This window comes from Scyliorhinus torazame, chromosome 1 (genome assembly GCF_047496885.1).
Source record: "Scyliorhinus torazame isolate Kashiwa2021f chromosome 1, sScyTor2.1, whole genome shotgun sequence".
Lineage (NCBI taxonomy): Eukaryota > Metazoa > Chordata > Chondrichthyes > Carcharhiniformes > Scyliorhinidae > Scyliorhinus > Scyliorhinus torazame.
Window position 1 is genome coordinate 370,596,697 of NC_092707.1, and position 25,754 is coordinate 370,622,450.

Below are 25,754 nucleotides of genomic sequence, written 5' to 3' on the forward strand. Positions count from 1 at the left end.
ATCTTGACAAATACATGAATAGGATGGAAATAGAGGGATACGGACCCAGGAAGTGTAGAAGATTGTAGTTTAGTCGGGCAGCATGGTCGGCACGGGCTTGGAGGGCCGAAGGGCCTGTTCCTGTGCTGTACATTTCTTTGTTCTTTGTACTGTATTGAGTTTTCCCTGGGAAATGGATTTGCTCTCCAAGTTTAAATGGGATTCAACTGCACGTAAAGCTAGGTGCAAAGAAGAGCTGGGTATTTATTTTCTTTCTGTTTTGCAGAGTATCTGAAGACCATTAAATAAACATTCAGTATTTGGGCAACTTGTGTGAGCTATTGAACTGAGTGGCTCCATCCTGCCTATCATGATCCCCAGATGGACTCCTCCAACTGCGTGTGCAGGTCCTGGAAGATGGCCCTCATCCCGCTATTCAGTCCCTCGCTGTCCACATGCATCGGTTGTCCGGGTGGGTCAAGTGCATCCAGAAACCCAGGAACCGCCTGGGCGGCAGCTGTTTGCTGGGCCTGGGCTGCCCTCCGACCGTCCAACCCCTCGGCTGCTCCAAACTCCACCTGCTGTACCTGCTCGGCTGTGTGGTGCGCACCAGACCGTGACCCGGGAGCCTCATCACTTATCTACCCAACCGAGGTGAGTGTCTCTGCGATGGTGGATGGTGTGGGAGACAGCAGTGCCGCTAGCTCGAGGTCATCGTCCGTTAGGAAGTCTGGTGTGTACTGGTCCCCCTCATGGCCCGGCGCAAGGTGCATGCGGCCCATGTCATGTTGCCCTCCAGGTGAATCCGTGGTCTGTGTGGCCGTTCTCAGTGCATCGTCATCACTGTCTGTCCTGTGCCCCTCAGTATTGTCTCTGTCCGTCGTATGTGCGTCCTCGTCCAGCGTCCCAGACTGAGAGGATGGCCGTCCTGTCCGACCGACTGCCACCCTCTGGCGTGCGTCCCTGGGTGCACTTGAGTTGGAGATGGTCGGTTTTGTCTTGGCCGAGACGACCCTGGACGTTCAGCGGCTGGACCTGGGGAACACAACGATACGGGGTTCGTTAGACACACTGGGCCAGGTGTATGGTTGGTGTTGGGGGCAGTGTGTGAGGGGGGAGGGGATCGGGGGTGCAGTGGCATGACTGTGAGGGGGAGGGGATCGAGGGTGCAGTGGCATGAGTGTGAGGGGGGGGGGGGGGTGGAGGGTGCACTGGCCAGAGTGTGAGGATGGCGATGACGGGTTGGGGGGGGGGTTAGGACATGCAGGGTTGTCTCACTTGCTTCTGCGCCTCCGCCCTGGCATGTCGCGACCTCCCGGGTGGCGGATCCCCCAGCGAGGTCCAGGGCCCTCTGCTCGTGAACATTTAGGGGGTGCAGCACAGGAGAACCCCTCCAGTTCTCATACGCTCACGTTGATTGCGAGCTGTCTTGTCCTGGGGTGGGGGGGGGCGGGGGGGGGGGGGTTGGATAAAGCATTACAATTCGGCGGGTATCATCAGGGCATGCAGTTATAGGCTATATTAATGCTGGGTGGGGAGACAGTTGGAGCCACGCCATGGCATCTATCCAGGGTGGGGTCCCCGTGCTCATGTGGGTCGAGTAAAACGTTGTGCACCCTGATCCCCGCCCACCCACCCACCCCACTTCCCCCCCCCCCCCTCGTGCACGGGGTGGGGGGGGGGTTGGTTGTGACCCGGGGGCACCTTCATGGCACTTACCCTGGCAGCCCGAGTGAGGTCCTGCAGCTTCTTCCGACACTGCTCCCCGGACCGAGGGGGGGTGCCCCACAGCACTCACAGCGGTGCCAACGTCACGCCAACCGCGCCTCACCGTGATGGACGGCTGGCGATGCCCACGTCTTGGGCAGAGGGTGGCGCTTCGGCTTTCAACCTCATCGAGGAGGGTGTCCAGGTCCGTGTCCCGGAACCTCGGTGTGGCTCGTTGGGGCTCACCCATCCCTCCTCCTTCTCCTGGGTCCTTCCGTGCGCGGATCGCGCCATTTATGGCGCAGCGCGATGTCATTCGGGCGTCACGCGCTTACGATGCTGCTTTCGCACCACGCCCCCCGGGTTCCTCGCGGCCCCGCTCCTAGCCCATTTTCGGGCCCTGAATCGATCGCAATCGGGGCTGTTTCGCGCCGTCGTCAAACTCGACGGCGTTCACGACGGCGTGGGCACATAGTCGCGGGAGCGGAGAATCGTGCCCAGGAAGTGCAGTCAGGAGATTGCTGTTCAGTGTGCCAGAACTGTATCATTGTTCACAAATCTGATAATTATCTTAGTGTTATAGAAGTTTTTAAGTCTGTTTCTTATTGTCTCTTTTTGGCAGGAGTATAGCAGTGGCAAAGCATTAGTGCTGGTTTCAGCATCAAATTGGTCAGAGATAAGGTGGAAGCCCAGTGATCATGATGGGGCTAAGCAGAGGATTTTGGTCTCCCTAATACATTGGAGCACGTTATGGTGTAAGCACAACTGGATGTGGGGAAAACTCTGCAGAGGTAATGGAGGGGTTGAGGGAGATGGTGTAAATGTGGAGGTGTGTCTCCTCTACCCACATTGAAAAGTTGACCCCATGTGGATAAGATCAGCAAGGGGCAACCTGTTGAGGGATAAAACTGAGATGAGGACAAACTACTTCTCCCAAGGATCATGAATCTGTGGAGTTTGCTACCCAGAGTACAGTGGATACTGAGACAGTGAGTAAATTTAAGGAGGAGGGAGCCAGATTTTTAATCAGTAATGGGTTGAAGGGTTACAGAGAAGCGGCAGGACATAAGAACATGAAGCAGGAGTAGGCCACCTGGCCCCTCGAGCCTGCTCCACCATTCAATGAGATCATGGCTGATCTTTTGTGGACTCAGCTTCACTTTCCGGCCCGAACACCATAACCCTTAATCCCTTTATCCTTCAAAAAACTATCTATCTTTATCTTAAAAACATTTAATGAAGGAGCCTCTACTGCTTCACTGGGCAAGGAATTCCATAGATTCACAACCCTTTGGGTGAAGAAGTTCCTCCTAAACCCAGTCCTAAATCTACTTCCCCTTATTTTGAGGCTATGCCCCCTAGTTCTGCTTTCACCCGCCAGTGGAAACAACCTGCCCGCATCTATTCCCTTCATAATTTTATATGTTTCTATAAGATCCCCCCTCATCCTTCTAAATTCCAACGAGTACAGTCCCAGTCTACTCAGCCTCTCCTCGTAATCCCACCCCTTCAGTTCTGGGATTAACCTAGTGAATCTCCTCTGCACTCCCTCCAGTACATCCTTTCTCAAGTAAGGAGACCAAAACTGAACACAATACTCCAGGTGTGGCCTCACTAACACCTCATACAATTGCAGCATAACCTCCCTAGTCTTAAACTCCATCCGTCTAGCAATGAAGGACAAAATTCCATTTGCCTTCTTAATCACCTGTTGCACCTGTAAACCAACCTTTTGCGACTCATGCACTAGCACAACCAGGTCTCTTTGCACAGCAGCATGTTTTAATATTTTATCATTTAAATAATGATCCCTTTTGCTGTTATTCCCACCAAAATGGATAACCTCACATTTGTCAACATTGTATTCCACCTGCCAGACCCTAGCCCATTCACTTAGCCTATCCAAATCCCTCTGCAGACTTCCAGTATTCTCTGCACTTTTTGCTTTACCACTTATCTTAGTGTTGTCTGCAAACTTGGACACATTGCCCTTGGTCCCCAACTCCAAATCATCTATGTAAATTGTGAACAGTTGTGGGCCCAACACTGATCCCTGAGGGACACCACTAGCTACTGATTGCCAACTAGAGAAACACCCATTAATCCCCACTCTTTGCTTTCTATTAAATATGCAATCCTCTATCCATGCTACTACTTTCCCCTTAATGCCATGCATCTTTATCTTATGCCGCAACCTTTTGTGTGGCACCTTGTCAAAGGCTTTCTGGAAATCCAGATACACCACATCCATTGGCTCCCTGTTATCTACCGCACTGGTAATGTCCTCAAAAAATTCCACGAAATTAGTTAGGCACGACCTGCCCTTTATGAACCCATGCTGCGTCTGCCCAATGGGACAATTTCCATCCAGATGGCTCGCTATTTCTTCCTTGATGATAGATTCCAGCATCTTCCCTACTACCGAAGTTAAACTCACTGGCCTATAATTACCTGTTTTCTGCCTACCTCCTTTTTTAAACAGTGGTGTCACGTTTGCTAATTTCCAATCCGCCGGGACCACCCCAGAGTCTCGTGAATTTTGGTAAATTATCACGAGTGCATTTGCAATTTCCCTAGCCATCTCTTTTAGCACTCTGGGATGCATTCCATCAGGGCCAGGAGACTTGTCTACCTTTAGCCCCATTAGCTTGCCCATCACTACCTCCTTGGTGATAACAATCCTCTCAAGATCCTCACCTGTCATAGCCTCATTTCCATCAGTCACTGGCATGTTATTTGTGTCTTCCACTGTGAAGACCGACCCAAAAAACCTGTTCAGTTCCTCAGCCATTTTCTCATCTCCCATTATTAAATCTCCCTTCTCATCCTCTAAAGGACCAATATTTACCTTAGCCACTCTTTTTTGTTTTATATATTTGTAGAAACTTTTACTATCTGTTTTTATATTCTGAGCAAGTTTACTCTCATAATCTATCTTACTCTTCTTTATAGCTTTTTTAGTAACTTTCTGTTGCCCCCTAAAGATTTCCCAGTCCTCTAGTCTCCCACTAATCTTTGCTACTTTGTATGCTTTTTCCTTCAATTTGATACTCTCCCTTATTTCCTTAGATATCTACGGTCGATTTTCCCTCTTTCTAGCGTCCTTCCTTTTTGTTGGTATAAACCTTTGCTGAGCTCTGTGAAAAATCGCTTGGAAGGTTCTCCACTGTTCCTCAACTGTTTCACCATAAAGTCTTTGCTCCCAGTCTACCTTAACTAGTTCTTCTCTCATCCCATTGTAATCTCCTTTGTTTAAGCACAAAACACTAGTGTTGATTTTACCTTCTCTCCCTCCATCTGTATTTTAAATTCCACCATACTCTGATCGCTCCTTCCGAGAGGATCCCTAACTATGAGATCATGAATCAATCCTGTCTCATTACACTGGACCAGATCTAGGACCGCTTGTTCCCTCGTAAGTTCCATTACATACTGTTCTAGAAAACTATCGCGGATACATTCTATAAACTCCTCCTCAAGGCTGCCTTGACCGACCTGGTTAAACCAATCGACATGTAGGTTAAAATCCCCCATAACTGCTGTACCATTTCTACATGCATCAGTTATTTCTTTGTTTATTGCCTGCCCCACCATAATGTTACTATTTGGTGGCCTATAGACTACTCCTATCAGTGACTTTTTCGCCTTACTATTCCTGATTTCCACCCAAATGGATTCAACCTTATCCTCCATAGCACCGATGTCATCCCTTACTGTTGCCCGGATGTCATCCTTAAATAACAGAGCTACACCACCTCCCTTACCATCCACTCTGTCCTTCCGAATAGTTTGATACCCTTGGATATTTAACTCCCAGTCGTGACCATCCTTTAACCATGTTTCAGTAATGGCTACTAAATCATAGTCATTCACGATGATTTGCGCCATCAACTCATTTACCTTATTCCGAATACTACGAGCATTCAGGTAAAGTACACTTCTGTTGGCTTTTTTTTCACCTCTGTTCTGAATCTTAACACCTCGATCAGTAACCTCTCCTAAGTTATATTTCCTCTTAACCTTTCTCCTAATTTTCCTTGTCGTTGAACCCATATCTTCATGTAACAACCTGCCGTGTCGCTTACCATTAATGTTTTCACTTCCCGTTTTATTCCTTTTAGTATTCCTGGTCCTATTCACTGAGCTCCCCTCAGTCACTGTACCTTGTACTGTCGCCTTTTTGATTTTTGACTGTGGCTTCTCTGCCTTACACTTTCCCCCTTACTGCCTTTTGTTTCTGTCCCTGTTTTACTACCTTCCAACTTCCTGCATCGGTTCCCATCCCCCTGCCACATTAGTTTAAACTCTCCACAACAGCTCTAGCAAACACCCCCCCTAGGACATCGATTCCAGTCCTGCCCAGGTGCAGACCGGTTTGTACTGATCCCACCTCCCCCAGAACCGGTTCCAATGCCCTAGGAATTTGAATCCCTCCCTCTTGCACCATCTCTCGAGCCACATATTCATCCTATCTATCCTGACATTCCTACTCTGACTAGCTCGTGGCACTGGTAGCAATCCTGTGATTACTACCTTTGAGGTCCTACTTTTTAGTTTAACTCCTAACTCCCTGAATTCAGCTTGTAGGACCTCGTCCCGTTTTTTACCTATATCGTTGGTGCCTACGTGCACCACGACAGCTGGATGTTCACCCCCCCCCCCCCCGCAGAATGTTCTGCAGCCGCTCCGAGACATCCTTGACCCTTGCACCAGGGAGGCAACATACCATCCTGGAGTCTCGATTGCGTCCGCAGAACCGCTAGTCTATTCCCCTTACAATTGAGTCCCCTATCACTATAGCCCTGCCATTCTTCTTCCTGCCCAGCTGCACAGCAGAGCCAGCCACAGTGCCATAAACCTGGCTGCTGCTGCCTTCCCCTGGTGAGCCATCTCCCTCAACAGTATCCAAAGCGGTATATCTGTTTTGCAGGGAGGTGACCGCAGAGGACACTGCACTGCCTTCCTACTCTTGCTCTGTCTTTTGGTCACCCATTTTCTATCTCCCTCAGTACCTTTCACCTGCGGTGTGACCAACTCGCTAAATGTGCTATCCATGACGTCCTCAGCATTGCGGATGCTCCAAAGTGAGTCCATCCACAGCTCCAGAGCCATCAAGCGGTCTAACAGGAGCTGCAACTGGACACACTTCTTGCACGTGAAGGAGCCAGGGACAGTGGATGTGTCCCAGAGCTCCCACATCGCACACGAGGAGCATGACACGGGTCTGAGCTCTCCTGCCATGTCTTACACCTTCGGTTAACTACGGTGGAGTTGAGGACATGATGAGTTCAGCCATGACCGTATTGAACAGTGGAGCAAGCTCGAGAGACTAAATTGCCTCCTCCTGCTCTTGGTTCTATTCTGCTTGGTTCTACTACAGAAGGATTATTCTAATTCCATCTTCCAGCTCCTGGTCTGTAGCCCTGTAGGTGACAGCGTCTCCAGCAAAAAACTGGTGTTCTTGATTTGATAAGGGAATCAGGGGTTATGGGGATGAGGAACATATCAGCCATGATCGAATGGTGGAGCAGGCGCGATGGGCCAATGGCCTAATTGTGTTCCTATATCTTGGTCCCAAGAATGCACTGTGGAATTGCAGGTGTGGGCAATACCTTGGAGTATATTGTGTAAATTCAGTCAGGGAAATTTTCCCCTCCAACTTCATTTTAGAAAGTAAACTGTAATCTTTGCAGGACTGCATATATAATGATTGACATAAAGGCCTACCTTAAACATAAAGCTGAGTTTTGACAGCTTGGCGACAGTCATCATTGAAGCCTGTGATTGAAAGTCCGTGATTGTCCTGTGGGGGAAGCAATCTGAACATAAAGCTGGGCAGACAGCCAGGTTTTGAATCATTTACTGATCCAGTTCTAAAGTTTCAACAAGAACAAAATTATGTGAAATGGAATTTTTCAAGTACCCATCAACAAAACAAAATATGAACATTTAATAATATTAGAACGGCAACGCTGATGCTGATATTCAAACATTCAGGTGAAACATGGGAGTTGAAACTCGACAGGGATAGTCTGCATGGGGATGGCATTTCTATTGGAAAATGCCAGGGGTTTGAGATATCTTGCACTTTATGAAGTTTTGCCTACACCATCTGCTTGGTTTTGCTTTGACAAGTTCACCACCTGAAAGTCTGTCCAATTGGTTTCCAGTCAAATGGAAAACTCTCTGGGAGAAGCTGCAGGCAGGTTATTCACAGTAGGAGGCAAGAGTATATGAATTTGGAGGGGCGCGGAGGGAGGGGGGGGCAGAGTGGTGCAGGTAAATCCAATCACTGTCCTGGAAGGGGGAGTGTAGTGCAAAGGGGGAATCTGATGGTAAACAAGCTGAGTGCAGGAAAATTCAATCCCTGTCCTGGAGGAGGGAGTGTAGTGTAAAGGGGGAATCTGATGGTAAAGAAACTGAGGGGGGAGTGCAGTGTAAAGGGGGAATCTGATGGTAAAGAAGCTGAGTGCAGGAAAATTAAATCCCTGTCCTGGAAGGGGGAGTGTAGTGTAAAGGGGGAATCTGATGGTAAAGAAACTGAGGGGGGAGTGCAGTGTAAAGGGGGAATCTGATGGTAAAGAAGCTGAGTGCAGGAAAATTAAATCCCTGTCCTGGAAGGGGGAGTGTAGTGTAAAGGGGGAATCTGATGGTAAAGAAGCTGAGTTCAGGAAAATTCAATCTCTGTCCTGGAGGGGGGAGTGTAGTGTAAAGGGGGAATCTGATGGTAAAGAAGCTGAGGAGAAGTACTTGCCTTCTCCCCAAGGCTGTCCTGCTGGGCTTCTTGAGGCCCGGAAAACTCATTCAATCAGCAAAGCAGATTACAGCAGCTATCGTCACTAAAATATTTAATTATCCAATCCACCTCTTATAGAAGATTCTGTCTGCCCCTTCTCCCGCTTCCATTAAACCCAGAAGTGGGCAGGTTGGAAGGGGAATTTAAACAGCTCATCTGATTCTGGCTCAGCCATATTTGGGGGTTACGGTTCATCTCCTGGTGTGAGGTTGTTGGGGAAGGAGGATTAAGACTGTACACCTGCAGTGCACTTAGAATTCAACACTCAACATGTGCACACAAAACCATCAAGATCCAGAATTCCCTTCGATCTCGTCTCTCACTGATATTTTGACAGAACCCCTGTTAATTGTGGGAGGCTCTGAATCTTCTGGTCATGGTTAGAACTCCTATTTCTGACTCTGAACTGACACTTGCCCTTCTTGATTTCTCAGGGTAATCTTTGGAGAGAGTTCTGCGCAAGCCATTGAAATCTCAACCGGTTGAAATCCAAGAAGTAAACAACACTAACATCGCTTGTGGGACTTCAATATGTGGACGACATCGCCATCTCCACTCTTCTCAGAAGAGAATCTCCGAGCCATGCTTGACATCTTCATGGAAGCATACCAAATAATCTGTCTCTGCCTCAATCGTAAAGATTCAGTCCTTTACCAGCCCTTCAGTCTTTCCTTTCCAAATGTGGAACATTCCCGTACATGGGGAGCCATCTCTCTTAAAGCTGACATCAATGCGGTGGTCCAATCCGTGAGCACCTCTCTTGGTAGCCTAAGGATGAGTGTTTATTTTTGATGACTGCAAAATAAGTGGCACGGTAGCAGAGTTGTTAGCACTGCTGCTTCACAGCACCAGGGTCCCAGGTTCGATTCCTGGCTTGGGTCACTGTGTGCGCGGAGTCTGCACTTTCTCCCCGTCTCTGCCTGGGTTTCTCCAGGTGCTCTGGTTTCGTCTCACAAGTCCCGAAAGACGTGTTGTTAAGTGAATTCGATATTCTGAATTCTCCCTCAGTGTCCCCAAACAGGCGCTGGAGTATGGCGACATGGGGATTTTCACAGTAACTTCATTGCAGTGTTAATGTAAGCATACTTGTGACAATAATGAAGGTTATTATTATCTGTGCTGACAAAAGATGCTCATGTACAAGGTGGTCATCCTCCCAACTGTTCTATATGGCTCAGAAATGTAGACTACATACAGACACCGCCACCACCGCGAGACCCTGGCGAGGTACCATCAATGCTGTCAGATGGATTGTCCGCATCAGCTGGGAGAACAGGCAAACCAATATACGTCCTTGAAGGAGCCATGAGCTGCAGCATCAAGGCCATTGTGATCCAAAGCCACAGCCATGTGCTTAGGACGTCAGAGTCCCAACAACCAAAGCAAATCTTCTTTGCCCAGCTCAAGGAAGGCTCCCGAAAAGATGCCTATAAAGCTTGCTTCAAGAAATACAACACAGAGATCAATGTTTGGGCCATCCTCCTTCCCGGAAACACTCGCCACATGTGCTGTTGAAAATGTGGCTCTAGGAAACAAGAATCTATGGCCAGTAACGGTTTCATAGGTAGACAATCATACTCAACACAGTTATGCACAATTTGAGAGAGGCAGGAGTTCTTATATGTTATGGAAGTTAAATTTATTGTCAAAATAATTAAACGCAAAACTATGAATACTAATACTGTTTTTGTATAAGGCTTTCATGAAGTCTCATTTAGTATAATGGACACAGTATAGTCAGAGGAAGGCCATTAAAAGACCTCTATTATATGATTAGGGAACTATTGCTTTTTCTTATAGAAAAGCATGACTGAGGAGATCTCAAGATCTTTTAATCTGTGAGGGTCAGGCCAGGGGTTGAATTTTAATCTTTGAGATGGGTAGCTGTAGTTAGAAAATTTCCAGTTGCAACAGATCAGATCCAATTTTTGCTCCTGGGGGGTGGGGGTGTGGATAGGTCAGTGTACAGAATGGGGTTGGCTCAACACTTTCAGATGCGGTTTGGAGGTGGGCATGCGGATAGCTGAGTGTTGAAAAGGACTCGTCTTGATTCTCTGGAACTTTGTCCCAATTGTTTGCTTATGTTTTAGGCCCTCCAGCCATCACTTCTCAACCCAATGGTCCCCAATACTTCCAAGTTAACTCCTGAACTTCCAGCCAGCCCAACTCTGGAGTTACAAGGCCATGTGTGAAACTGCTTAACAACACCCATTCACAATTTTCTAAGTGCTGTTGATACAACTGTCAATAACAGAAAATACAAGCAATTGCCACCTGTTTATTTTGTTCAAATAACATTCAATCCGTTGGCAAAACAAAAGCTGTCAATCAGGGGAGCTTTCCCTTCTCCCCAGTTCCCAATTGTCAACATGTTAAACTTCTTTTGGGAGTCTGGTTTCCTAGCCAAGCTGCATCCTATTCATTGTGTCCTCATGAGTATGGTTATGTAAGAACAAACTAAACTTTTTTTTCAGCTTTATTCAGGAAGCTCTTCTTCTCGAAGTGTTCTAGTTTTCTGTGCACTAACCTAGTTTGCTCTGTAGATATCTGAGCATAAAGAGAGACCGACAAAGACTGAAACCATTCAGCTGCAGAACTGACCTGAGAAACATTCGTCCAAAAAATAGGCGGAGTAGTATAGCAGCAGCTTGTTGTGGCTGTCCATACAATTCAGGCCATTATGTCAATGAGCTATGTCAAAAAAGCAGTGCAACCCTATATATAACATTTGGGTATGAACTGTGCTAACTGATAATCTCAGCTATGATATCTTATCAGACTACACCAATGGAGTACCAACTGATTAAGAGTTGTATAATCATTTTGTTTCTCAGTGGCATTCTTTCCCACAACATCTTATATCTTTATTTTTCAATAAATAGATATATTTTTTGCATGTCTTCATTATTGTAAGAAAGGGAGGTGCAAACATACCCTACTTCTAGCTCACTCTTGCATAGATTCCTATGGACTTAAGTCAATAAACGGTGGAATTCCATCAAAAGACAATAATTGTAGTGTGCTGATAAAACTCAAGCTTGCATAACAGATTACCGATAAACTGAATTACTTTCAAGCACTTCACACGATAAAAACTATAAGGATCGAAATGTATTTTGAAGTAAATGGCACATTTACCCACTAATCCCAGTAATTTCTATGTCAGCCTTTTTTAATTTGAGGGGTACAAATTTGACGAGTTCAACCTTTGATGGTTTCATATCCTGCATGAAGTCCTGCTTTCCACCATCATTTGACATTTCTGGAAGTTGACCTCTGTTGAATCTGGAATTCAATGTAAATAATGACAGGTAAGTCAGAGCAGATTTAATGAAATCTTCCTCACAGCAGAAAGTTTGTCTGCCAACTGTGCATACTGAATAATCACTAGGCACCTTTTCCTGATCTAACATTGAAAGGATGCACTTGACAAAGAACAAAGAAATGTACAGCACAGGAACAGGCCCTTCGGCCCTCCAAGCCCGTGCCGACCATACTGCCCGACTAAACTACAATCTTCTACACTTCCTGGGTCCGTATCCTTCTATTCCCATCCTATTCATATATTTGTCAAGATGCCCCTTAAATGTCCCTATCGTCCCTGCTTCCACTACCTCCTCCGGTAGCGAGTTCCAGGCACCCACTACCCTCTGCGTAAAAAACTTGCCTCATACATCTACTCTAAACCTTGCCCCTCTCACCTTAAACCTATGCCCCCTAGTAATTGACCCCTCTACCCTGGGGAAAAGCCTCTGACTATCCACTCTGTCTATGCCCCTCATAATTTTGTATACCTCTATGAGGTCGCCCCTCAACCTCCTTCGTTCCAGTGAGAACAAACCGAGTTTATTCAATCGCTCCTCATAGCTTATGCCCTCCATACCAGGCAACATTCTGGTAAATCTCTTCTGCACCCTCTCTAAAGCCTCCACATCCTTCTGGTAGTGTGGCGACCAGAATTGAACACTATACTCCAAGTGTGGCCTAACTAGGGTTCTATACAGCTGCAACATGACTTGCCAATTCTTATACTCAATGCCCCGGCCAATGAAGGCAAGCATGCCGTATGCCTTCTTGACTACCTTGACAGTTCCTGATATGGTTTTATGTTTCCTACACATGCATGGTTATCCAGTTGGTACAGTTTCATTGGATTAGGTGAGAGTAGCTTCCCATACTCAAGGCTCAACTCGACCAACCTTGGCCCCGGTAGCAATGGCGACTGGGGGGGGGTTAGACTCTCTCCTAGCTGGAGTCATATCTAGCACAAAGGAAGATGGCTGCAATTGTTGGTTAGCAATCATCTTAATCGCTGCTGCAGGAGTTCTTCAGGGCAGCACCCTAGGCATAAGTATCTTCAGCTTCTTCATCAATGACCTTCCTTATATCATAAGATCAGAAGTGGGGCTATTCACAGATGATTGCAGTTCTATTGCAATTGCTCAAATAAGGACAAAGTCCAAGCTTGCATTGGGCAAGACCTTCATATCATCCAGGCTTGGGGTGGTTATGTAGCAAGTGAATTGAATTGAAAGTCACAATAGCCCCAGAGACTCATAGGCTGCTCTCCCCTTTTTGAGAGAGAGCTGACTGGTGGTGATTTAACCTGAGGGTCACTACACCTCGGACGATGGGGCACGGCTGCGAAGGCAAAGCCTCATGGATTACCTCAGCCAGCACGGGAATTGTACCCATGCTGTTGGCATCGCTCTGCATCACGAGCCAGATAACCGACCCCTCAAGTAACAAGTGGCAAGGAACAAATGACGGGCAATGGCCATCTCCCAATCATGACGTCGACCAAGATAGGGCCTCGTGGCAGGGCCATTAGGCCAAGGGAGTGAGATGGGGTGCTGGTGGGAGTTGTTATGGCAGGGCCAGTTGGCAAGCATAGCCTCCAAATTGGAGGCTGTCTTTTTGGTGGTGAATTTCATGTCTCCTGACTCCGCTGAGCATCACCACGACCTACAAGGCACATATTTTACAGTTGCCTGGATGGATGCAGTTGTAGCAACACTAAAGAAGTTGACTATCACCCAGTTCACCAGTTTAAACATCTATTCCCTCCACCATTATGATAACTAGAGTGTGTTACTCCTATAGGGTCTGCTGTGGTAATTTGTCACAGCTTCTTTGATTGAATCTACCAAATCCAAGAACCAAAAGATCAAGGGTAGAAGGTGCAAGGAGACATCATCACTTCCAAGCCCCCCTCTGATTTATTAACCAAGGCATAAAATAGAAAAGCAAGGAGGTTATGCTGGAACTATATAAAGCACTAATTAAGCCACAACGTGAGTACAGTATGCAGTTCAGCTCACCACATTACAGAAAGGATGTAACTAGATTCGAGAGGTTACAGAGGAGATTTACGAGGATGTTGTCAAGATTGGAAAATTGCAGCGATGAGGAAAGATTGGATAGGCTGTGGTTGTTCTCCTTGGAGCAGAACAGACTGAGGGAGATTTGATTGAGAGCCACAAAATTGTGCGAAACCCAGGATAGAGTGGGTGGGAAACGGTCTACTTAATTTAGCAGAGAGGTAATGCCAATGGAGTGTCGATTTAAATGACTGGTAGGAAGATTAGAGGGGAGATGAGGAAAGGGTTTTTTTTCTACCAGAGGGTTGTGGAATCTGGAACCCGCTGCCTGAAATAGTAGGGGAGGCAGAAACCCTCGATTCGTTTAAAGCTATCAGGATCTGCACCTCAAGTGCGGGACCTGCAGGGTTATGGACCAAATGCTGGAAAGCTGGATTAGGCTGGGTGGCCTGTTTTTGGCCAGAGCAGACACAATGTGCTGACTGGCCTCCTTTCTCTGCCATAAACTCCTATGATTCTGCCATAAACTCCTATGCTTCTATAGAGTGCTCCAAGGACATTCTCAGCTTCAAAGCCCAGTTTTGGGTGTGGGTTCTGCATTCAGCAGTAGTCCTGCTAAATTGCCCAAAAATTTGCATGTGGTCTCTACTTGTTTGATGACAGGACCCCTACTTAAACATTTTAAATAATGCGGGTGCCAGATACAGGTGGACATGTACCATTTAACCTTCCCATAAGACTGGGGGAAAACTGGCTCCAAATTGGCAAACAGTTTACAGAGCTTTAGCAAATACCCATCATTTGACAACGTACCCAGGTACAAAGTATTTCCATGCGACCTGTCACATATTAATTTCTAATCCCACGGCGTACAATATTTATTGTGGTCTTAATATTTTCTCCTCAATCAGTTTTGGATTTTACCAAAACTTGTGGAAAACTCACGAATCACCAGAGGTTCTGTTCAAAATTTGGGGGAAATGTTTGAATATTCAACCACGTAAGAAATTTTGCTTTGCTTACATTTGCAAGAAGGATGCCGATTCTAAATTCCATAACATGATAAAGTTGAGCCACCCAATTGCTAACAAACCGTCTTCATTGACATTTAGAAAATCAATGCCACTAAATCCTATGTCAGTCAGGTCACTCTGTAATAATGTAAAACAAATGATTGTAACTTGATGAACTGACATTAATCCATATATTACACAATTACTAACTGTGATGATTTTAGGAAATTTTTATGTGTATTGTATTATGTGTCTGTTGCAGTAATGTTATTAAAATAACTTAAGTTAAGGTATCCAGATGTGTGCTAAAACTGTGATTAAGGGGTTAACAGCAAGGTCGGCTGTGATGTCACACATGGGAGGGGCTGGGTCTGTTTTTAGTTTCTTTTTCAGCCCTGCCCCATGTCTGTTGCTTTTAATTAAATTTTTAGAGTTCTGTTCAAGTTCCTGAAGACAGGAGGTGTGTTTCGCAAACTGGCTACTGAAAGCTTCTCTCCCAAGGATTTTGTGAATAAATATGTAAGATACCGAATGTTAACTTTATTAATAAGTGGCATTTGACCTGTGTTTGTGGATTTTGCTCAATTGAATGTTTAGAAGTAAAGGGAAAGTAAGCTCAAAGACCTTGGGCTGGATTCTCCGTTCATGAGGCTATGTGCTGGGGCAAGCGGAGAATCCGCAGGAGTTTCACAACAGGAAAATCGGTGCAAACCCCTCACCGATTCCGGTACCGGTGAGGGGCTAGTACCGGCGTCGTGCAAAATGCCGAAAATTGCTGGAGAATGGTCCCGGGCCGTGATTGGGCAGGGCTGATGACCTGCACTGGTCACGACGTAAAACATAGTGTCGGTCGTGCTTGAAACCAAACTCACCAACCGCAAGCCCACAGCCCACCCCAGCCCTCCAGAAGCCCCCCCCCATCTGCCAGCGACATGGATCCCGGACGGGTGTGGCGGCGCTGGACACTGTCCACAATTGGGTACGCCAGGTTCCCGACCTCTGGGACCACATGTGGCCCGCGACATCGGGAACTCGGCCCACCGGGGGCGGAGCATCGCGGGTGGGCCAGCCGATGACACGCCAACGGCATTGCGACAGTGCACAGCGCGCATCACAGTGACGCCGGTTTGGAGAGGGCAGAGTGTCAAACCAGCGCCGGCCCTGATTCCGGCATCGGAATCCATTCTCCGCCCGATCGCCGATCACGATGTCGGGCTACAGAGAATCCAGCCCCCTTTTTATTTTAAGACGTGCTAATTGAAAATGTTGTTTTCTCCATGGCTGCTAATTGGATTAATCCTGGAATAATAATGAAGTAGTTTGAATATACAGGAACCCTAGGTGTCAGTGGAATCGAAAAGTTATTGGGGTCTTGTCCGGTTTCCTAATATACATTGGGGTCTGATTTGGGTACCATAACATAACAATAACTTTGTTCCTTAGAGTTCAAAAAAGGGAAATTAGAATTTGCTGTGCTCATTTTATGAGCTCAAAATAAGAGAATGACCTACACAACTGTGTTGCTGATCACACATGACTGGAACATACAACGTTGCTGTATGAGTCAGCACATCCTTAGTTGTCCTGTGTAACTCTGAAATGAATGCCAATGCAAATGGTGGGCCATGCATCTGCTTCAGACCCTATTTACATCCAACTGCAGCAGCATGTGCTGTGCATGCAATGATCTGCTTTTTTCAGGCCTGGAGCAACCAAGGCAGTGGTCCTTAAAGTGGTCATGGGGAAGGGAAGGGGGTGGTAGGGGCCGGTGTCAGCCATCAAGCAATTGGATGGGCAATAATTAATAATTACTTTCCTGGATTTGGAACTAAGAGCAGTACTCCACACTGAAATCATAGGCTGCTATTCATCTCTCCCTCCTCCCCTGATTTACCATAGGCCCAGTGCCCGGGGAGGTGATGGCGTAGTGATATTGTCACTGGACTTGTAATCCAGGGACCCAGGGTAATGTTCTGGGGATGCAGGTTCGAATTAATACCACAACGGCAGATAGTGACATTTGAATTCCATAAAAATGAAAAGGCTAATGATGGCCATTGCTGATTGTTGTCCCATCTGGTTGACCAATATCCTTTAGGGAAGCAAATCTGCCACCCTCACCTGGTCAGGCCTACATCTGACTCCACATCCACAGCAATGTGGTTGGCTCTGAATCGGCCTGGCAAGCCACTCAGTTCAAGGGCAATTAGGGACGGGCAATAAATGCTGGCCCAGCCAGCGATGCCTACATCCCATTAAAGAAGAAAAAATTAAAGTCCAAACAGCCTCTTAGATTAAAAGAACGTTTGTGGCCATCGGCTTTTATTTTTTTAACCAGGCTGCTATGTGGCACCTTGTGCCTATTAGGGCACAGCCAGCTCCTCCTCCATGTTGGTCGCATTCTACTGACAACAGGATTCATTTTGTGTGGTCCTCTCGCGAGCCTCATTTTCAGTGTTGTCGGTGCTGCCATTGGATTCATGCCAATATTAGGCACAAATCAATTTTTATCCAGCAGGTTAGGGCTTATTTGCATTTTCTTAATATCCTGTTCACAGGCACAATACCATGGTTTACGGAGGCTGAGACCCTTCACACATGAAATTCTGCACTGGGAATGTACCATCACTGTGCATTTGATTCCATTCAATTATTGCACATTATATTATCCTAAAATGCAGATGACAATGTCATAACCATATCTGTGCAATAAAATGACAAAACATCAATAAAGTAAAGTTTACCTCCTTCCCAGGATTATATTCTGCATTGAGGTCTTGCAGTTCCTTACTACTGAATGAAGTGTTGTTACATGCTGTAGTGATTATATCTGGAAATTGTCCGAGCATTATTAGGTTCAATTCATCTGGTATATCCTTTGGGGAAATAAAACTATCAGGAATTTTAATACACTTTATCAAGGGTTCTCTGCTTGTTTATCCAATGAAACTTCAACATGCACCATTGTTATCTTGGAGCTGGTCTTAATGTGAGTGAAAATCTTGAAGTTGTAACACTGAATTCTGCCATGTTCAATCAAATCTCTTGAGATGCCTGGAGAAAATACTTATTCTGCAACAGAACAAGGCATCTACAAACTAGTTACCATCAAGATTATCAACAAAGACTCAGGATCAGTGGTATATGGATTCTTTAGCCACTCCTCAATTAAACATGAGGCTAAATATCATGGCCTCCCACGATGAGGGGGATGCTGAACTGCTTGCTAGCCTGAGCATCGATTGAGGCCCTTTCATGGCCAATTATTGTTTAGATCACATGTGCCCATTGAAAGTCTCCTCCAAGGTTTCCTTCCACCCCTGCATTTCCCCTCCCCCAACCTGCCTGCAACCAGCCCTTGCCACGGACTGCCATCCAGGCCCCCACAAAACTTGGGATTGACCTTGCTCCAGGTTCATGGCTCCACTTCTTCAGGAAACTTGCTATTGTACCAGCAGTGGTCACCACTCCCAGTGGCACCGCTGGCACAAGTGAGCTGCTAGCCATTTGATTGGCTGAGTTCTTGGAATCAGGACTTCCTCCCCAGTGTAGGTAGAAGTCATGTGCCAAGCTAGTTAAAGGCCCAACACTTCCTGTTAAATGTTTAACATTTGCCCATGAAATGTTTAACTACCATGCAAAGTGAATTTCATATCTGAACTCTACCTATTTGTGGCACACCTAAAGTGACTGAGGCTAATTTTCCAACTTTGCACTCTCAGTAGGGCTTTCATTACCCAATAATATATATCAGAAAGTTAAACACGTGATGTATGTAATTTACAAGCCGTTTAAAATTAATGCGCAAAAAGTGATGTGCAGAATGATTGGCCACTGCTGGGAACATAAAGCGGGATACTCCGACCCCCTGCCGAGCCCCCATGGGCCAAGCGGCCGGCTGTTTTTGGCCAGTGCCGCCGGCGTGGGTTACACATGCTCCCACACGGCGGGACCTGGCAGGTAAGTTGGCTGGGGCGCTCCTTGGGGGTGCATGGGGCGATCCGACCCCGGGGGGGGAGGGCCACGGTGGCCTGGCCCGCGACCGGGGCCCACCGATCTGCGGCCAGGCCTGTGCTGTGGGGGCACTCCTTCCTTCCATGCTGGCCATGGTGGAGCCCTACAGGAACCGACGCGAAGAGAACCCCATGCGCATGCACCAGAATACGCCAGCCGGTCTGCACATGCGCGGGACCATGCCGCGGTTCTGCGCATGCACGAGATCACGCCGGCCCTTCGGCACATGCGATAACTCGCGCAGTCCGTTCAGCGCCGGCTAGGGCGACGCCAACCCCTCCGGCATCCACCTTGCCCCCAGAAGTGTGCACTTATGGAGGCTGTTGAAGCTGGAGTGGTTCACGCCGGTTTTCCCGCCGCCGTGGGACTTCATCCCCGGAAAGGAGAATCCTGCCCATGGCGTCAGAAATATAATCCTAATGTGCTGAAAGAAAGTGAGAAAAAAAATTGCAAATGCTGGAAATATGAAATAGACACAAATTATGGAAATTGCCCAACAATGCAGGAAAATAATCATAATGGATTCCCTCGCGAGTTATGAGGAAAACTATCCCATTCTCCCAGGCCATTGAGCCAAGTGTCAGAATGTGTTCAGGCAGTGAAAGCATTGACAGATAGGCCCACCTGTTACACAACCATCTGGACATCATCGACTAACACCATCCTTTAACACTATGAATTCCAGATCATAACATTGAGTGAAAATTGTGCCTCATAACCTACCTGACATTTTACTCAGTTATTTTACATGTGTGTCCTCTGTTTACTGACCCTACTGCCAGCAGAAATAGATTTTCCCGAACTTTTCTTATGAAACCTATCACCATTTTGAACACTTCGAATAGTATTTTCCCTTCACCTTTGCTGCTGTGAAGAAAACAAGTGAAGCTTCTCTGATCTCTCCAGATTATGGACAGGTAGAGTATTCTGCACCGTACATGCAACCGATCCTGCTATCTTCATGTCATACAGGGAAGCTAAACAAATGTATTGGTAAATCTTAGAAACCTGAATAATTTTGATCTTGTTCTTCCAACCGAAGATGAGTATCAACTGCGGAATACCATCATTCAGAAAAAACAGTTGTGAAATGCGGTTATCTTCTTCACTGTTTTCTGTCAGTGGATAAAAGCTTTTTAATTTCTCCCCGGTATAAAAATCCCACATTGTCACTGAACCTATGGTCAAAGGAGAATGGAAAAAACAGACAGAGATTTAAGTGCAAAATAAGCAATATGAATCATCGGTTAAAGCCATTTTAATTTTGCTAGTCTGACATAGATACTGAGATTGTTCTTCCACAGTTAGATTTTGCGAAGCTCAATTATTAATTCAATACTAATAATGAATTTCCATAGAGCTTTAATGAAGATAAATGGCATCAAGAGACAAATTCACATGGGGCATAAATCTGCTTTTTGTCTTGAACAGGGAGTGAGGATATTGACTTTGAAAGAGGAGTCGTCAGTATCCGCGGAGAAGGAATTATTTAAATATCAGCTAGTATGGTGGTCAGGATAAGTAGCTTGTTTGGAACGGTGCCAAGGGAGTGTGATATAGAATCCATGGATTAAAAGGACTCAGAGAGGGCTTGAGGACTGACAAATAATAAATTAGAAAAAAATATGTGTTCAAGATTAGAAAAGAGCTGAGTTTGGAGCAAGTTTCGCCTGAACAGAAAGGGCATCTGGATAAGCGGCAGAGTTAACTGAAAGAGTATTCCTTATTTTAGTGCAAAAGTCTTCTTGTGCTTACCTTTAAGGTGAAGTAAAACTAAATATTTTGTGTTGATCCCCATCTTCATCCCTGACGCCTTTTTCAAGTGGGTGAATAAGATTATTTTGGGCTTTGTGTGGGCGAGTAAAACCCCGCGAGTGAAGAAAGTGTTGCTGGAGCGCAGTCGGGGAGAGGGTGGGTTGGCGCTGCCGAACTTCTGCAATTACTACTGGGAGGTTAATATAGCCATGATTAGGAAGTGGGTAGTGGGGGAGGGGTCGCCATGGGAGCGGATGGAGGCGGCGTCATGTAAAGACACCAGTCTGGGAGCATTGGTAACGGCACCTCTGCCGTTCTCGCCGGCTCGATACTCCACAAGTCCGGTGGTAGTGGCGGCTCTGAGGATCTGGAGGCAATGGAGGAGATATGAGAGTGGAGAGAGCATCGATTTAGGCCCCAATTTATAATAACCACAGGTTTGTACCGGATAGGCTAGATGGCGGGTTCCGGAGTTGGCAGAGGGCAGGAATTGGAAGGATGGGAGATCTATTGATAGACGGGAGCTTTCCCAGCTTGAAAGCTTTGGAGGATAAATTTAAATTGCCAGCAGGGAATGATTTTAGGTATTTGCAGGTGCAAGACTTCCTGAGAAAACAGGCGCCGGCCTTTCTGCTGCTGCCACCACGGGGGATACAGGATAGAGAGGTTTCCAGTACCTGGGTGGGAGAGGGGAAGCAATCAAATAGTTACCAGGAGCTTTTGAAGGCGGAGGAAACTCCGGTGGAGGAGCTTAAGGGCAAGTGGGAGGATGAGCTAGGAGGAGAGATAGAGGCGGGGCCATGGGCAGATGCCCTAAGCAGGGTGAATACCTCCTCATCATGCGGCAGGCTTAGCCTGATACAATTTAAGGTAGTCTACTGGACACACATGACAGCAGCTAGGATGAGTAAGTACTTCGGGGTTGAGGATAGGTGTGCGAGGTGCGCGGGAAGCCCAGCAAATCATGTCCACATGTTTTGGGCATGCCCGAAGCTTAGAGGGTTTTGGCAGGATTTTGCTGAGGCAATGTCACGGTACTAAAAACACGGGTGGTGCCGAGTCCAGAGGTAGCGATCTTTGGAGTGTCGGAAGATCCGGGAGTTCAGGGGGCGAAAGAGGTCAACGCCTGGGCCTTTGCCTCCCTGGTAGCCTGGAGACGGATCTTGTTAATGTGGAGGGACTCGAAGCCCCCGAGTGTAGAGCCCTGGGTTAGTGACATGGCTGGGTTTCTCAGTTTCGAGAAAATAATGTTTGCCTTAAGAGAGTCAATGTTAGGGTTCTCCCGGAGGTGGCAGCCGTTCATCGACTTTCTCGGGGAAAATTAAAATGTCAGCAGATGCAGTATACCAAAGGGGGGCGGGGGGTGAATTGTTGTTGTATGGTTGAGGTGCATGAAGATTGGACTGGGGGGGGGGGGTGCTTATTTTACCATGTTAATGACATTGGTTATGTTACTGTTCTAAAAATTTTCAAATGCCTAAATAAAATATTATTAAAAAAAAATTTTAAATTGTGTTATATTGCAGCTTCATAATCTTGGGCTATCCCACAGAATTTCATAGTCACTGTAGCACTTTTTGAAGTGAAGTTACTACTGCAATAGATGGGTCAGAATAAACATTGGCTAGGACAAAACTCCCCACTTGCCTCAATTAATGCAGCTCCAACTACACTCATGACGCTTGACACCATCCAGAACAAAGAAGCCTGCTGGATTGGCTTCCATCCACCTTCAACCCATTCATTCCACCACTGATGCTTGGTGGCAGCAGTTTGAGTAATGACCAATAACTCAAGTTCAAGTTCGAGTAATGACCAATAACTCAATACACCAATTAGTAAGATTTAAATCAAAGCACATTTATTATACACAGTAATCGCTACTCATGCACAAATTCTACGTTTAAGCTACTTCTATGACTAACAGGCCTGTACTTAACTTTGGACTGGCCCACCAGGTCAGGGGAACAAATGGCCTTTCGTTCGGGTTCTGAGTCTGCGGGATTCGAAGTTGGTACGGATTGATAGCTAGGAGCGCCTATCTCGTAGCGAGCGTTGACTTAAGACTAACGATCTCTCGGCGGCAGTTGAACGGGTCACGGTCAATGTTGGTTCGCGTTGCTGGGTGACCCGGTCAAGAAGAGCGATTTGAACTTGGGACCTTAACTTTATAGTCCCCAGGGGCTTCCCACCTTTCGGGGCGGACCCTGTACCTGGTTCTAGGTGATTGGACTTTGTTCCAATCGCTTGGTTCGATTTCTCCAATACTGGAGCGGTTCCCTGATCGATGGGCGGTCTTGAGGTGTCCGTTAACCTCTTTTGTGTTGGCTCCTGCTGGCGCCGGGGAGTCTGGCTTAGTTTTGTTTGTCCCAAATGTTGCTATTGTTCCCAGGGATTGCTCATTAGTATGTAGATAGTTGCTACATTATTATGCAGATGGCTGCTTGTATCGATGATGTCTGGGCTTTTGCAGAGTTTAAATACACAGTAAACCTGCACCTGCTGGTTTCTGCCTGTGTTGGCTGAATTTCCCTTCAGCCTTTGCCGTTCGCCATTTTAAATCGGGACTTGGCCAACTCAGGTGGCTACACTCCCTCCTTGTCATCCTAACGCCAAGTGTGAAGGATCACATAACTGCATTGCTTTCCATTCCCTGACCCGGCGAGCACTCTTCTATGGCCTCTACACTGACCATAACTATGCAAGAAAATTTTAACTGACATTCTGAGGGGCGCTATGTCAAACAGGGACATGCATTACAAAACAAGAAAATCGTAACCTCTAACCATCCTTAATAAACTACACTCACTCAAATATTTCATCACACTAACTTCCTAAACCATACAAACAAATCATAGCAGTTTTATACACATTTTCCTGGCTTGGCAGTCAAGCTCAGGATTGTACAATTGCTCATGAACATTTCTTTATTGACAACAAAACGCAAATGAATGCTCTTTATTATAGATCGCGGGAGTCGGGGGTCTGGTCGTATCCGAAAATAGGGGATCTTATCCTATATACCGGGTGCGAGCGCGGTAGGCTCTCCTTCTCCATTTTCTCAGACGAATAGTCTGTACGATGCAGCAGAGTATCGCCAATACCAATATGGATTCTATCACGTAGGACAGGGAGTACCAGGTTATAAACCTGTCACACCAAGATGGTATGGTGTCGCCTGTGACTGGGCTCTGGGTACTGTGGGGAAGTGAATCATTAACGGCTGGGGGAAGTGAGGTCAGGGGGTTCGCGTTCGCGCGCAACCAAATGTCCATTATAACGATGAGCCACGCGGAGGATGTCCTCATGGTTCTTCTTCTTTCACTTCTCTTCTCTTCAATGCTGTGTGTGCCCTACCCGAGCGTAGCTGACCAGAGGGGGGCCCCCAGGCAGGGCGGGTCCCAAGCCGTTTCTCCACTGCCTGAGCAACCGACAAGAACGGGCAAGAGATGTAGTCATCGTGGGGGGTTGCCGTATTGGTTCTTCCTTCGAACCAGAAGGGCAGTTATGAACGGGGGTCTGTGTTTCCGTCGACAGACGAGTTCCTCTGAACTGGCGTCTGGGACATTAACAAGTCTCTGCGGACAAATTCTCAGAGGTTTCGGCCGAAAAGGCGTGGGGCTGTGGAAAAAAAAATTCCGGTCTGACATACAACATTTAACAGTACACCACAAACAACATAAAATATGCTGCAGGTTCCATCAGAAAGGACACCGTTTTTTCCCAAGCGGTTCCTTTTAAAACATCATCTGGACACCTCTGTTGTCGGTTGCGAACAGGGTCGCAAAGGAGTTCTCGTTTTGGGAGTCAGACTCAAGGTAGTCATCTTCTCCCGGATGCCAAACTCTCGAATGTATTAAGGCTGATTGGGCTGCATGGTGAGATTTTGGATCGCTCTCGTCATTCCGGACGAGTCTGTACGAATTATCTCGGTGCCAAAGGGTGGTGTCTACTTCTGTGGGGACGGAATCGGGGTTGTCATTGTAGGTCGGTGGTCGGTGGTGGGGTTTGTTTGGAAAAGTGATAGTGAAGGGATCACTCGAATCATGCTCAGAATCGCTGGGTGTGGGTCCTGTTGCATGGGGATAGTAGGGAGGCGTGCTGTGGCTATTGTCTGAGTCACAGTCGCTGTCGCTGCAGTTTCTGGGCGTTCCGGGGCGGAGTGTATATTTCGGGGGTGGAGTCGAGGTTGAGTCTGTGGCTGGGCTGGATGTGTTGGGGGATGGTAGGGTTACGGTGGCTGTGGGCGGGGTGTGGTGTGCTGCGTCGAGCATGACGTGGTGTGCGTGGTTAGACTGTGTTCCATATGCCTTCAGCTGGTTGATATGGAACCACGCAGTCTTCCCATTGGGGTACTTTATCTTGTAGACGGAAGGGCTTACTTTGTCCGCAATGGAATATGGACCCGAGTACTTTGGTGACAGGAATGTGCTGGGGTTGTATACGGAGAGCATTAACTTGCTGTCCTACACTGAACTCAGTCTTATCGAAACAAGCCTTGCTCTGTTTCTTTCTTGTGCCCAATTTCACTGCGGCTGCTAGCTGAGCCGTTTTAACATTCACCACCAATTGTTCTACTGCTTTCTCGTGTGTGAGGGCCGTCACTTCGGGGCTGGTCAAGTCTAAGCCTAATAAAAATTCTGTGCCTTTCATGGGGCGTCCGGACATGAGGGTGTGTGGGGTGTAACCTGTAGAAGTTGAAACTGTATTTCGCAAAAACATCAGCGCAAAAGGGAGGACTGAGTCCCACGTGGTGTTGTTTTGCTGGACCATTTTTCTGAGGGTGGATTTTAGGGTCCGATTCATGCGCTCCACGATACCACTTGACTGGGGGTGGTATGCAATGTGGAATTTTTGGGTAATGCCAAATATCGTGAGGACGTTCTTCATGACACGTCCCGTAAAATGGTAACCTTGGTCGGATTCAATGCTGCGGGGGAGTCCCCATCTCGTAAAGATGTGGTGGGTTAAAATCTTGGCTGTGGTCTTTGCCGTGTTCGTTCTGGATGGGAATGCTTCCACCCATTTGGTAAACGTGTGTATCACCACGAGTACATACTTATAACCATTCCTACAAGGGGGCAATGGTCCTATAAAATCAATCTGGAGGTTAGTCCAGGGGCCATTAACGGGTCGGGTGTGACTGAGTTGAGCTCTTTTGGCGTACCT

The 25,754-nt window shown here is 46.9% G+C and overlaps 1 protein-coding gene across 1 annotated transcript in view; it reads right to left on the reverse strand.

Moving 5' to 3' along the window:
• LOC140426522 (WD repeat-containing protein 64-like) overlaps nucleotides 1-25,754 on the reverse strand; it is a 227,758-nt gene that overhangs the window by 69,310 nt on the left and 132,694 nt on the right. The window contains exons 14-18 of the mRNA XM_072511402.1: nucleotides 19,839-20,008; nucleotides 17,561-17,692; nucleotides 14,827-14,954; nucleotides 11,621-11,767; nucleotides 7,414-7,489 (exon numbers count right to left, since the gene is read on the reverse strand). Coding sequence (XP_072367503.1) covers nucleotides 7,414-7,489; nucleotides 11,621-11,767; nucleotides 14,827-14,954; nucleotides 17,561-17,692; nucleotides 19,839-20,008 — 653 coding nt within the window. The remainder of the gene's footprint in view (nucleotides 1-7,413; nucleotides 7,490-11,620; nucleotides 11,768-14,826; nucleotides 14,955-17,560; nucleotides 17,693-19,838; nucleotides 20,009-25,754) is intronic.